This window comes from Aricia agestis, chromosome 1, assembly GCF_905147365.1.
Source record: "Aricia agestis chromosome 1, ilAriAges1.1, whole genome shotgun sequence".
NCBI lineage: Eukaryota > Metazoa > Arthropoda > Insecta > Lepidoptera > Lycaenidae > Aricia > Aricia agestis.
This window is the reverse complement of record NC_056406.1, coordinates 4,728,238-4,742,311: the sequence shown is the minus strand read 5'-3', so window position 1 is coordinate 4,742,311 and position 14,074 is coordinate 4,728,238. Positions and strand designations below refer to the sequence as shown.

The following is a 14,074-nucleotide window of genomic DNA, read 5'->3' as shown; positions in this document are numbered from 1 at the left end:
AGAACGGCGCCATCCACTAAATATTTTCTGTATCAAAATTGTATAAGATGGCATGACCGCTACATTTCTCCAGACGTGTCGTGTAGTAGCTTTGCTATCGCAACACACAAGGCACATTAACTATATTTAGTCATCATCATTGTTGCAGGCGAGTGGCGCGGCGAGCGACGCATGCTGGACATCACGCGCGACAAGCCGGTGAAGGTGTGCGTGCGCGTCGTCGTGCCTGTGCGGGACCACCCTAAGGTGAGGATTGTTGCAGGCAAGTTCCACTAGAACTTTTGAAGTGCTACCTAGGGTATGGCGCCACCAAGGTTTAAGCGCGTCTTAACGTTTTACAATTGCGCGATTTGAAGTGGGGGTTGCGTTGCTGTCGCCCCGTTTGCGGCACTCGCTCTATAATACGAATACACTCGTCCACAAGACATGGGATTCACAGCTTATGGGTATAATTATGCCCAGTCACCACATTTACTCATACCTGCGGGCCTAAAATGGTTGCTTTGAAGAATCATGATATGAATCATAATAGGATTCATTTTTCTAAAATCGCAAAATGCAACTCTGCTTGCAATTTTTGTACTGATTTGACATTTGTCAGTTTGACAGCTTTGACAATTCATTTGCTGAATTGATTGAGAGGAATTGCGGAATGTGACCATTTTAGCCCCGCTGCTCCTATCAGCACCTAATGATATGGCCCACCTGCCTGAAAGTTTGACAAATGTTCCCCCTGCCCCCCGCCTGCCACCCCGCGCCCCTAGGCCGCGTTAACATGGATCATCACGTTTCGATCTCATTTGTTCCGACCCGCTGAGAAATGATGCGAATTTACACCGACCCCTCGCCCGTGCTACACTGAGCCGATAAAACTTCTTATAGAGTATTAAAAATAAAATTTAAAAAATAGATGAGTCCTTAGAAATGATGCTAATTATTTATTATTATAAAAGAGGTGGAAGTGGAGAAAAGCATCTTTGATCCTAGCACGTTTAACGCGCATAGCACTGTAGCGGTGACGTAGAGCCACGTGACGGATGACATTTTCAAAAAATTTGTGTTACTACTAACTACCTACAAAATAATCTGAGAGTCACATTATCCATACTAGTCCATACTAATATTATTAATGTGAAAGTATCTCTGTCTGTCTGTCTCTCTGTCTCGTTTTCAGGCCAAAAGTACTGAACCGATTGCAATGAAATTTTATACACAGTTATTCTAGAGTCTGAGAAAGGACATAGGCTACATTTTGATGTGGGAAAATATCTTATTTCCATGAAAATATCGATGACAATTAATTTGCATTGCGCGTGGCCAGCGCTCATCCCGGGGGTCCTGGGTTCGAGTCCCGCAGGCGGAACAAAAAGTTTTCAATGGTCTTGGATGTGTATTAAAATAATATTTCAAAAATCTTAAATATATTTTATGTATAATATTATCCAGATAAAAAAATCCAGAAATATATCGATGCAATGAATGCGCGCTACACCTGAATGGCAGCGGCGAAGCGAGCACTTTCAGCGCTGCCATTTCGGTGTAGCGCGGCCCTAGGGGTACCCTGTACCACTAACCAGGGTTTTAAAAAGTTTTTAAATTTGACACCAATTTTGTTGACATCGCGCGCTATAAACTGAAGTCCACGCGGACGAAGTCGCGGGCAACAGCTAGTATAAATATATAATAAAATCATAAAATATATAGTAAATTCGAAATACAAACAAGCAGTATTATACTCCTTTGCTTGAGAAAGAAAAGGGAAAAAAAACATTTAAGTGTACCACCAGCTCAAAGTATGCAGTTGCAAATAAGATATCCGAGGCAGGGCCCAATTTGAAGTGAATACTGCCGGAGTCCCCCCCACGGCCGTCCGACACTTTATCACTTTTTATCTACTCTGCCCTACGATATTAATAGGGGAATAGCCCAAAAATATTTGAGGTTTTATATGGTATCATGATAGATTATCAACGACCATTGTGGCTCAGTGGTTGAGCGGGTGGTGACAAACAGGACGTCGCTAATTAGGGTTACATCAGACCGCAATCAACGAGTAGATTCATTTCTAAATTTGTATTGAATTAACAGACTTGCGTGACGTTTCACGCAATTGAAGTTTGTCAAATCCATACTTCAGAAATGCATCTACGCATCGCCTTGCGGTCGGAATCAACCTCAGGAATCAACCCATGACAACGCGACGGCACAGTATAGCAATATTTATGTCATATTGCTATACTGTGGCGACGGCGCGGCGCATAAAGATAATATACCTAGCGGAATAGAGCAACAATCTCGAGCTGTCAAACGAAACTGAAATTGGTTTCATCTGTGTGTAAAAATATGTGTAAGTATACACTTACACAAGCATGATTGAACATGATTTCTATGAGATTAAATTGTCAACGTGCGGCACGTGCCGACTGGACGTCAAAAAAAGAGTGCTTCTGTCATGTATCACACGTCTCTTTTTACTCTCTTGTTTAGGCCTTTGTTTCTCTATTCCGCTAGGTATATTAACTTTATGGCGCGGCGCCGCTATTTAAAGGAATCTTTACATACTTTTGCTTGTGATGTGTAGCGTGTAGCGGTCAAACCACTCGTTCGCGCATATAAATCCAACCTTAGAATCGAAGCGTCCATGGATATTTTTAACGATTAAAAATGTACAGTTTCAGATAGATATCCATACTAATATTATAAATGAGAAAGTGTGTCTGTCTGTCTGTTACCTTTTCACGTCCAAACCGCCGCCGCAGAGACGGGCCAAAGAGAATGAAACTAATGTATTCGGTTTGATTAAAAACTTTACATCCTTCTCTATATAGTGTATTAATAATCTGAGAGACTATTGTTCGTTGTGTAAAAGATCTTGCATTGTATAAACGCTCATTCGAAACTTTTTCAAGTGGAAGCTTGACTTTTCTAAAAGTAGAATTTCTTTTATGAGCCAAATATTCCGTAACAATGAGATGTTAGAAACAAAATTTATTAACCTACCCATAAAAATTACCTGTAGTTAAAGATATAAATAAATTCCAATAGCCAAATTACAGACCAGTCTAGTTGTCTGCAGAGGGGCCGACAAGTGTATATATTTTGTTCATCTACTTACGTGAACTGTTAGACACTTCTTACTTCTTGCTGATGGCAGCACAAACTCTCTGATGACTAAACTAAATTTTTTTACTGTTTTCTTGTCCTTTTCTTTTCCCAATATTCGATTTGTAGAAATCAAATCGCCCCAATCACACGCGTGACGTGTCGTCGGGTCATCGGGTGGAGTGTTGTGATTGGCCGTCAGACCTTGGACAAATTTACTTATGTCCAGCTCTTCACCCTCGTCTTTTTTCCGGTATTCTGCAAACAATTCTAGGGATTAAATTCATTTTTAACCCAGTAAAATCCAAATACACATTTGAAATGTGGATGCATGAACGTAAGTTTGTTCGTGACTTAAAAAACTAATAATGCTATTTAGATAGGCTTTTTACAGTTTTACTACTATGTGCGTAAGCATCTTATACTTTTTAAGGAAGGCTATTGCTACATTCGAGATCTATTGAAAGTCACCAAATATTGATCCATGCATTTTAAATAACGAAACACCAAGTAGCGCATATTTTCTTACATCTCGCAATCATAGATGACGTTTATTTCAGTTTATTTCTATAAAACGCGTTATTTAAGCTTCATAAATAAAACCCAAGTCTAAAGCCAGTAGAAAAATTGTATTGTACGTTTTAAAATCCCACGACAACAACCGGAGAAATGTCTGCCCGCTCCGAACTGACCAACTGTTCGAATTTCAATACGGGAGAGAAATAAATTTGAATAAATAAGACATGAATACGTAACTTGAGAAAATCTGCACCGACGGGAACGTGTACAAGTGTAGATGTACACGTCTCCTACACTTGTACAGGTACACTTTTACATTTACCAGTGTAGCAGTCTTGTACATCTACTCTTGAAATTTTTAAAGTGAACACTGTACATTACACACCAAATTCGTCTAATACGAATTTGGTCTACGTTGCACAGATACAATATTAAATATTGTTTTTTTGAATAACGAGTCTAGAAGAGATTTTGTTATTAGCATGCTTATAAACAGAATAACTCTTTACGAACGTTACATTACGGATTTGTGGGGGAGACGATTGTGACCTTAGACCAGCTATCCTCAACCCGCGGCCCGCCGAGACTTTATTTGTGGCCCGCGTGATGTTAAACCATTTTGAAATTCACGCCCACCGGCAAAATAATGTAAAGTCATTGTGAGAGTCGTGAATTTTTTTCCATTTTTAAATCTTTAATTTTGAATAACGTCATTTTTAACCCTAAAAAATTTTTGTTGCGGCCCCACGAGTCGCGACTCGCGACACTAAGACCGAAACATGTACGTGGCCCGCATGAAAAAAATGTTGCGGACCATTGCCTTAGACTCTTAGCCCGGCCGCACATTGTCCGAAATTTCTGATCAGAAACAGTTGAACTTCCGCGCTGTCTCTTACATTTTGTACTGAGCCGAGTGAGCTCGAACTCGCCGGAAGGATATTTCGGATAGTGTGCGGGGTGGCGGTCCGGCGAAATTCAACTGTTTCTGATCAGAATTTGGACAATGTGCGGCCGGGCTTAAATGTTTATCTGCCAAATTGTTTACTCTCCATGAACATTGAACATGTAAGCTTGTTTATCACGTGTAAATCCATATAATTGTATTGTAAACACACTCGTCTGCTCTCGCCCAACAACTGCGGTAAGGTACACTTTGAAGCATTATCATAAAACGCTAAACTATGGAGTTGTGTATACGTCTGGGATTACAAATTCCTTAAAATTATAATTGTAAACAATAGTTGTTTATTATTCTACTTTACGGATCATAAATTAATGTTAACACGTTCCCCAGAAAGAACTAAAATAAATTTATATTTTAAAAGGCTAACAAGACAACAAAATCAATCTGCTAAGAACTTGCTGCTTGTTAAAATTAGTTATTTGATGTCCGCAGCTGAATAAGTACAGCTAGCAAAAATTAGAACCAGTCACAATATTGTACAGTTTTTATGTTTCATATAATATTATCTGTTCTCAGCGACTCCTCTACGTGCAAAAATCTCATAGGAACCGTGCACTTGTGCTCGGTATAAATGTAGCCTATGTCTCCGTTATCTACTCTTTATCTGCACCAAAAGGCAGCAAAACAAGTTGTTTATCTTATATATAAAATTCTCGTATCACAATATTAGGCCGCGTACTCCTCCGAAACGGCTTTACTGATTTTAACCAAATTTTATAATATGCATATTCAGTGGGTCTGAGAATCGGCTACTGAGTACTTTTTATATTGATGCATATTTTGTTGAATAAATAATAGTAAATTATTACAACTCGAGACTGACGGTGACCATTGTTTGTGCGACGGAATAGCGATGGACGTTGCCATGGTAACATGCTTATTTAGTCACTTCAATAAAATAATATGGGCGAAATACTTCATATGGCAAAGCAACGTTTGCCGGGACAGCTAATTATTATATATTGTATATTATCATTATTCATTATAATGATAATATTAATTTAATAAGGGCCTGTTTCACCACTTTCTTATAAAGTGCCGAATAGGTTTTTCACAGCTTTTTTGGCAGATTCTCCATACTTCATCTGTCAAGTTAAGTGGTAGATAGCTATTCAGTACTTCAAGAAGTGTTGAAACAGGCCCCTAACATGGTATATTAGCGTACCCATTCGAAGAATAAATATTTTTCTTTCATTCTATTATCCTCGTTCATATTATTCTCATGCTGACGGTACTTCATCAGACGTACAAGGATAGCTCCTGTGCATGACCTGGAACATGGTGAAGTGGCATTGAGGACCTAGGATGTCTAGATCGAGCCTCATTAGAGGTCTGACAATCGCGTCCGGACGAGTATGCCATTGTTCGTAGGTTAGCATTGAATTTACAGAGTTAGGTTAGTTTATATTATCATCGGTCGTGTATCAATCGTTTCCCGTAGCTTCACCTTCAGGAGCAGGAACACCGTTGGTTTTTAGTGGGTAGTCCCGGGTGTGGATACGTCCGCCCCGGGGAGTCCCACATACCTCGGTGGTCCGTCCCAGGCCCGGGGGATGTGTAAAGGTATTCCCCTATCGCAAAAAAAGGTTGGATTTATAATGTGTCGGCGCCAACACGCGGTTTGGCGGCTGCACTCCGAGATTACAAGCAAATGTATGTAATGCTGGATTTATATGCGTCCGCCTGAACGTGCGGTCGAGATCACTAGCTATAATTATTGTATGTAATGGTCGTCTTATGGTATCCGCGTGAATGAGTGGTTTGGCGGATGCACCGCGAGATTACAAGCTGCATGTAAATGACAGCGCGACCGCGCCGCTGTTTAAATAAATCGTTACATACTATGCTTGTAATCTCGCGGGTCGCAATGTACCGTCAAACGGCGCGTTCGGATAGACCCATATGAATCCAGCCTAATGCGATAATGTAACAGATTGTATTTCCGGATTAGTAAATTAATTTGTTTGAAAGCTGAGGCTTACTGGGTTGTGCACGAATTATCGAAATTGCGTGGACCCGCAACTTTGTCCAGAAATTCGTTATGCGTAGGTATTATTCGTATATAATATTATGTAATTCGCTAGTAATTCGTATATAATTGTACATAGTTTTCTACTATGTCCTTCTCAACACTCAAATTTACCGATTTTCATTGAAGTCGGTTGTGATTGTTATAAAAATTAGATACAAGGGAGGGGAAGGTGGTAATTTTGTAGTCACTCGAGCGTCATGGAGACCTAGTAGAAAAAAATTATAAGAGCGTTTTTTATTTTAGCGGTGAGTTCTGCGGCCATTTTAAAGTTTTGGAAAAGAAAATATATTCAGAAAATCGCTTATTTCGGTCAGTTATTATTATATTTTAGACAACAAGGTCAAGGACTAAATCATTTAGTTTAGTGCAAAATAAAAATATATCTGCGAAGCTTAGTTAGGAAACTATGAAGCTTTATATTTTAAAATGTCCCTACAGGCTTACTTAATCTTTGAATCGTCAGTGCTTTATATGAAAGCTTCTTTGGGGTATACTAATTAACATCCTCTATCTTAATCTGACAAATCCGATGACATTTCAATATTAAAAAAAAAAAAATTTAACCCACCACGTGAGAAATCTGATTTCTATACAATGATGACTAGACACATGTCGGAAGCCTATACAAGCTTAATCTGACACGCTCAAACTAGTCTCGAAATCCCCTCTTCCCCTCCCCAACTATTACTTGTTACTTTTTCACGCTTATGAAAGACTTTGAAAGAGAGGACACGGAAAAATGTTATTTGCTATATTATGTAATATCGAAAATTGCTGCCAAAAGCCTATATAAAGTTTCATTTTTCGTCGCGTTTTCAATAAGTCTCGGCACTTTTTGTGAAGCGGACCGATTCGTTTCTAAAAAAAGGTTTTAACAACACGGCGACAGTACAATTTACTGCTGCAAAATATTCTAAAAACTAAAAGGACTTTTGGTTAAAAACTAAGGGAATTTTTGGCAGCGCTCCCGAACTTTCGGCCCGTATTATTTTATGACGAATTCACAAGTCCCTCGGCGCTGTGATTTTCTGGCTAGTTTCTTTTCCTTTTGCTTGCGTTAACACTATTTTAATGGTGACTCGTTATCCTGTAGTTTGTGGTATTCTACGGTCCTTTTCATCTACATAGCATGATTAAGTCGTAAAGTAAAATTTTGTTTATTTTTAATTAGAACGATTCACTAGATTTTTATGGAATAAACAAAACGATCAGTATGTTCACCTCATGTTTACCAGTAAAATTGCTGCTCCTCAAACACTACTCAGGCCTTCGGCAACCCGCCCACTTGGCTTAACGCAACATAACATAACACAAGAGTTGGCACGCTGGTTTTATCTGAAGCTGTGATTTTGATCAGGTCAAGTTGGCCCGTTTGTAACTAAACGAGGCTTCTCTTTGTTGCTCGTTCCTACTCAGTGAGTACCTACTTTACGAGATGAAACAATTCATAACCCACTATAGATATGACTCCGTTGGGCCAAAATAAGTTTATCGCGCGGAAAAATTATCATATGTCCTTTCCTGGGACTCAAAGTATCCACATATCCAATTTCATTAAAATCGGTTCCGCAGTTTGGGCGCCAAGAGGTAACAGTCAGACACACTTTCGCATTTATTATTAGTATGGATTTCTACATCAAGGCCAACTGCAACAGTATGAAGTGGCAATATTTCATCGACAAGCTAACCTTTAAAAATGCATAAAACTTTCAATAAATCGGCCATAGTTTTCATTATCCTAGATTGAATAATGTAAAACACGGCACAGCGTCAACAGCGGGCGGCGGAGTGCTCCACAAACACCGTTATAAAGCGACCGCAATTTTTACCATTATTACCTGCATGTTGAATATTCTAGCACTTCGCTTATGAAATTAATGTTTGAAGTGCATAGAACATTGTTGCAGAAATCAATTTTTAAGTCAGTGTAGGAAAAAATAAGTGCCGGTTTCACGAACGCTGTTAAAACTTTTGGTTAATCGTTGAATTTAAATCGTGCTTTCTCGGTTCTCTCTATTTTTATAGCGATTGAGAGAAATTAAACAATTAACTTTAGCAAGCATTAGCGAAATTGACATTAAATCGTGTACACTGCATTATACTATTATGCTACTCCGACGCCACATGAAAAGAAAATAACATATTTTTCTGGTTTTTCTTAAGTATTTTTTGTTTCAGTTTAACTTCGTGGGCAAACTGCTGGGGCCCAAGGGCAACTCGCTGAAACGGTTGCAGGAGGACACCATGTGCAAGATGGCGGTGCTCGGCCGCGGCTCCATGAAGGACAGACAAAAGGTATCATCGAGCTGACCCGGCAAATGTTGTTTTGCCCTATAGATTATTTCTAGTATCAATATAAAAAGTAGATAAAATATTCTCGGGCCTAACGAATATACCATCGAAGAAATTAATTCATAGGTAGTTGACAGATCTATGCCATTTGGTCGGATCCATAAAGTTAATATCACGGCCATCGACGACCTCTGTGGCTCAGTGGTGAGCGCGTTGGTAGCTCAAGCCGGGGGTCGCGGGTTCGAGTCCCGCCGACGGAACAAAAAGTTTTCAAAGTTCCTGGGTCATGGATGTGTATTAAATATGTGTATCATATAATAAAAATCTTAAATATATGTATAGTATAAAAGTATTAATTATATTTCCGTTGTCTGGTACCTGTAACACAAGTCCTTCAGGTACTTACCACAGGGCCAGACTGACGTGGTGTGAAGCGTCCATAGATATTAAAAAAAAAATTAAAAAAAATACTTTATGGTCGGATCATGTCAATTTAATGCTAGTCGTGATCTGTCGGCTGGGTTTGACGTCATGCAACTAAATTATGGTCTGCCAGATGGCAGACCATAATTTAGAAGTTGATTGATAGGCAGATGCCTATCAATCAACTTCTTAGTACATACAAAATTTCATTAAAATCGGTTGAGTCGTTTTGGAGAAGTTCGCGCACAAACACAAACAAGGCATACCTTATATTACTAAGTATATGAGATAAAAAAAGCCTGGCTTGACTAGGGAAATACCATTCCATAAAACTGAACTGAAACTTGCATTAAGTTTTGGTATAATTGCTTGCCAGGATAATCTCCTCAATGATTTGTAGCCCTATAAGCATTCTAGATATTAGATACATAGTTATAACTATCATATTCTATTCTATTTCTCTTTTATCTATCTTTTTATCTCGTATCAGCAATAGATTCCTAAAGCCACTTTTAAAGCATACTTTTGAAATGAAAATTGGATGCCTTTGAGCCATCAAATTTTCATTTGACGTGGTCGGATACAACTCGAACTATTCCGCTTTGTTTAGTCGTTAAATTCTAATGACGTGGCCGTAGGGCCTGGCTATAATATTATTGCTCCGTTGCGTCACGTAGTTGCAACTGAATTACGCACGAACAGTAAGGGCTGGGACACATAAACACGATACGACATCGTGTCGCACCACGATGCGACGTCGCGTCGTGGAAATCTACGACGAGCATCGTAAAAAACTACGTCGCGACATCGTAACGTGTTCTTTGAATTTTGAATAACACGCATCGTGAGTTTCTACGACGCGACTGTTTATGTGTCCCGGCCCTAAAGTCAGTCATCGCTTCGTTTGGGACCTTCTATTTAAATATCGCATCCGACGACGCAACGCCTCTATACAGTCCAATATTATTATAAACTAGCTGTTTGACCGAGCTTTGCTCGGTATCCGATAAAACCGGATTAAATGACATTTTCTAAAAATGATTCCTAGCTATATATACTAAATTTCATGAAAATCGTTGGAGCCGATTCCGAGATTCCAATTATATCTCGGAATCGGCTCCAACGATTTTCATGAAATTTAGTATATATAGCTAGGAATCATTTTTAGAATATATATATATATATATATATATATATATATATATATATATATATATATATATATATATATATATATATATATATATATATATATATATATATATATATATACAAGAATTGCTCGTTTAAAGATATAAGATTAATTAAATACGTCAAACGACGCAGTCGCAGCGTCAATCTACGACACAGAAACGCAATGCAAATTAATTGGCTTCGCTCTAATCCGTTTTAAAATTAAACGTCACGATGATGTCATTTCCGGTCAAATGAAGTGCGGCCATGTTTAGCTATTCCTTTTGTGTGGATAACGGATAATAGCCTTTAATTACGGTCACTAGCTTCGAATTGTTCCGGTTATGAACTCATTACGAGGGATTTGTGATTTTCCCACACGTTATGCCGTAAAATATTTATTATGTTAAGTGAGCAGATTGGTTATCTAGCCCTTGAATTGATATTTAATATACCTAACTGGACTTTCAATCCCTAATGCTTTAATCATACAAGGCTAGATGAGATATTACGTTGTGAGATTTTTTGCAATATTATGCTCCTCAAATGTCTCAAGCAAGTAACCTGTAGAGCCTTCTAGTTAAGCTACAAGCTACTTGCAGGTTAAACGCATACAATTGGACAGCTCAGCAAGTGACTCCAAGGACATAGTTCTGTCATCTAGTAGTTTATATTATGACCTATCAATTATTATTATCAACAAGGGCCTGTAGTCTATTACCAATGACTTCGAACTCTAGCTGAACAGCTTACCTGCATGTAGTTAGCTATAAGGTTTCAGGCACATAATCAGCGGGCAGCGGGGCGGGAGCGGTAGCGGCGGCGCGGGAAGCCGTCTAGTATCCGCGGTAGGCCGCCGTCCGCGCTCCACTCGCCGCGCCGCTGTTTTCGAGAACATAATATTAACAATCTACACATTGGAACGCGCCGCTCCCGTGCCGCCGCCGCCGCCGCTGCCACCGCCCCGCTGATTTCGAGACTGAAGCCTAAGACATGATTAGTCTACTTACGGTTAAACTTTCAGGAAGAAGAGCTGCGTGTGTCGGGCGACCCGAAGTTCGCGCACCTGTCGGAGGAGCTCCACGTGGAGATCTCGGCCTTCGCCACGCCCGCCGAGGCGCACGCTCGCATAGCGTACGCGCTGGCGGAACTCAGGAGGTTCCTGGTACCGGTGAGAACTTACCTTTATTTCTGCTGCCTCACTCCCGACAGAATTAGAATCGAATCGAGAATCGAATCAGCTCGATCTCTCGATTCCGACACCTAAACTAGCGCAAAATCGTGCTGCGGCTTAATTTGGAACTAATTCGGTCTCAACGGCTTTTCCCACTCCTGACAGCTAATATACTAGCCCACGATCGTGCTGTGACTCAATTTGAAACTAATATTAGTAAATCAAAATCGTTTCAGATTCGAGGGTGAGGCTACTGTACTAGCTGAACCGAAAAAAAAACAAAGGGCGCCGCTGCATTTTGTAGCTAATAAAATAGAACTCTATATTTACCACGCTAGGAATAACACAATCATTTATATTAAAACGACGCCATTGAAAAAAGTAAAGCGCTGCAGTTTTATATATTCGAATTCAACAAGTACCTATATTATGACGTGAAGTGTGTGTGAAAAAAATATGTCGATTGCCATAAAGACAATTGCTTTACAAAATAACTATTTTGCTGCAAAGCATGTAAATGTTTCTATGTCTATTTCTTTGTAGAGTAGACTTGAGATCGGTATGCTAAGCGGGCAGGTATGCATCAAATTGCGTCTCTATCATTGTAAAGGGTAATCGTACCGGTTACAAAGTAAAATCCACTGAAGGACATTCCTACCCATATTAGAATAATTCAGCCTTTACGACCGCTTGGCAGGTATTTCATTTGAGACCTGAATTTAATTACTAATTATTTTAGAACTGCTATATTGGCTATTTAACGAATTTACTATTGTTAATTCGCTTTAACTTTGCAGTGAAACATTAGCTGCTGCTCTGTAGGCCTCTTGGATATCTCTAGTGGCGCGGCGAGCGGCAGATTCAGGCAACACGTGGGTGTCAGAGTGCGATCAGCTGTGAAATACGGTTTACTAGTTAAAAATGAAAACACCTTGAAAACGTTAAAAAGTGCTCTGAATAAGGAAAATATGGGCGATACGAGGTACTGTTGTGTTGTAGGGTGCAAAAATTCCTAATCTCGGATTCGTGAATTAACGTTTTATTCGTTTCTGAGACGGAATTGGGAAACGTATCGAAATCAACATGCCGATTATTAATCATGCTTAAATCTAAATCTCGCATGAATATTTCTAAAATATCAAGTGCAAGTTATTTTTAATATCATTGTTTTATGTTTAATAATATATTGTAATTGAAAAAAACGATATAAATAAAATTATTGTCGGTTCAATATTTATTACTAATTCCTTCAATATCCACTTTCGCATTTATAATATTATCATACTAATATACTAATTACTGATATTAATAAACAATTTACTAATAATATTATAAGTGCGAAAGTGTGTCTGTCTGTTACCTCTAACTATAAGATCCGGGGCCCGTGGCAAATTGATGGGGCTCTATCAGTAAAAATCGTCACGTTTATAATAAACAATATTATGTACTTAAAAACTTTTGCCCATTTGGGTCGGGGGCCCGTGGCATTTTGCCAGCCCTATATTTACGTCACTGGACATAGGATAATTTTTGTCTCGGGAAAATGTACGGTTCCCGAATCCTGCGCGGTTACTCCGTTGTGCAAGAGTTATGGCACAGCGGAGTTGCGGGCGTCATCTAGTAAAATTATATTACATATTAATCATAAAAATCAAAGAAAAATTTCTTTGATAATGAAATACATCTGCATTTTCCATTTTTATTTTGCATATGTATGGTTGAAAAGTTGCTGAAAATATATTATTAATATATTTAGATTATTAAATACATAGCTCCACTTTCACGTCGTACAGTCGATTACCTACTCTGGTCTGTGGTATTACTTTTACACGGATGACTCGTTCTCCATCATCATGGATTTCGAAGACTTCATGAACATGATTGCTTTGGAATTAGTTTGTGCTCTATAATTTTTAATTAGGTAAACAACCTGTTTTTAGTAATAAGTAATAACTAAGAAGATGATCTTACAAATAAATAAATACAAAGTAAAAAATCTTATTCAATGAATTTGAAAGAATATTTCATGATCGTGTATATTTAAGTAAATATAGCTTTCGATAAGTACTGATTTTCCGCGGAAAAAGTCTGCGGAAATATTATGAAGTCCACAATAAAAATAAATAAATAAACGTTTATTCAATAATCTGGACATTACACAAAGTTCTGTACATTTAAATTTAAAAACACCACACAATACAAGTAGCTTGATAGTAATCAGAAACACAAAAAAAAAACAACAACAATGCAAGAGAAAAAAAAAAAATAATAACCATAAAATAAAACATAATAATGCATTAAGCAAGGCGCCAGATACGAATTGGTTGGTGGTGTAATTCCCAAACTATTGAAGTGGAATCCACTCAGGTTCATGACTGTGGGCTCCACAGTCCCT

General features: G+C 38.6%; 1 protein-coding gene and 1 long non-coding RNA gene across 2 annotated transcripts in view; one reads left to right on the top strand and one right to left on the bottom strand.

Annotated features, from left to right (window-relative positions):
* Positions 1–14,074, top strand: part of LOC121734670 (KH domain-containing, RNA-binding, signal transduction-associated protein 1) — a 217,170-nt gene that overhangs the window by 180,325 nt on the left and 22,771 nt on the right. The window contains exons 3-5 of the mRNA XM_042125626.1: positions 149–246; positions 8,796–8,912; positions 11,530–11,676. Coding sequence (XP_041981560.1) covers positions 149–246; positions 8,796–8,912; positions 11,530–11,676 — 362 coding nt within the window. The remainder of the gene's footprint in view (positions 1–148; positions 247–8,795; positions 8,913–11,529; positions 11,677–14,074) is intronic.
* Positions 5,080–11,904, bottom strand: LOC121737093. The gene is made up of 3 exons (XR_006037133.1): positions 11,775–11,904; positions 6,108–6,111; positions 5,080–5,091 (listed from the first exon to the last, which is right to left on the bottom strand). It is a non-coding gene; the product is annotated as an uncharacterized LOC121737093 (long non-coding RNA).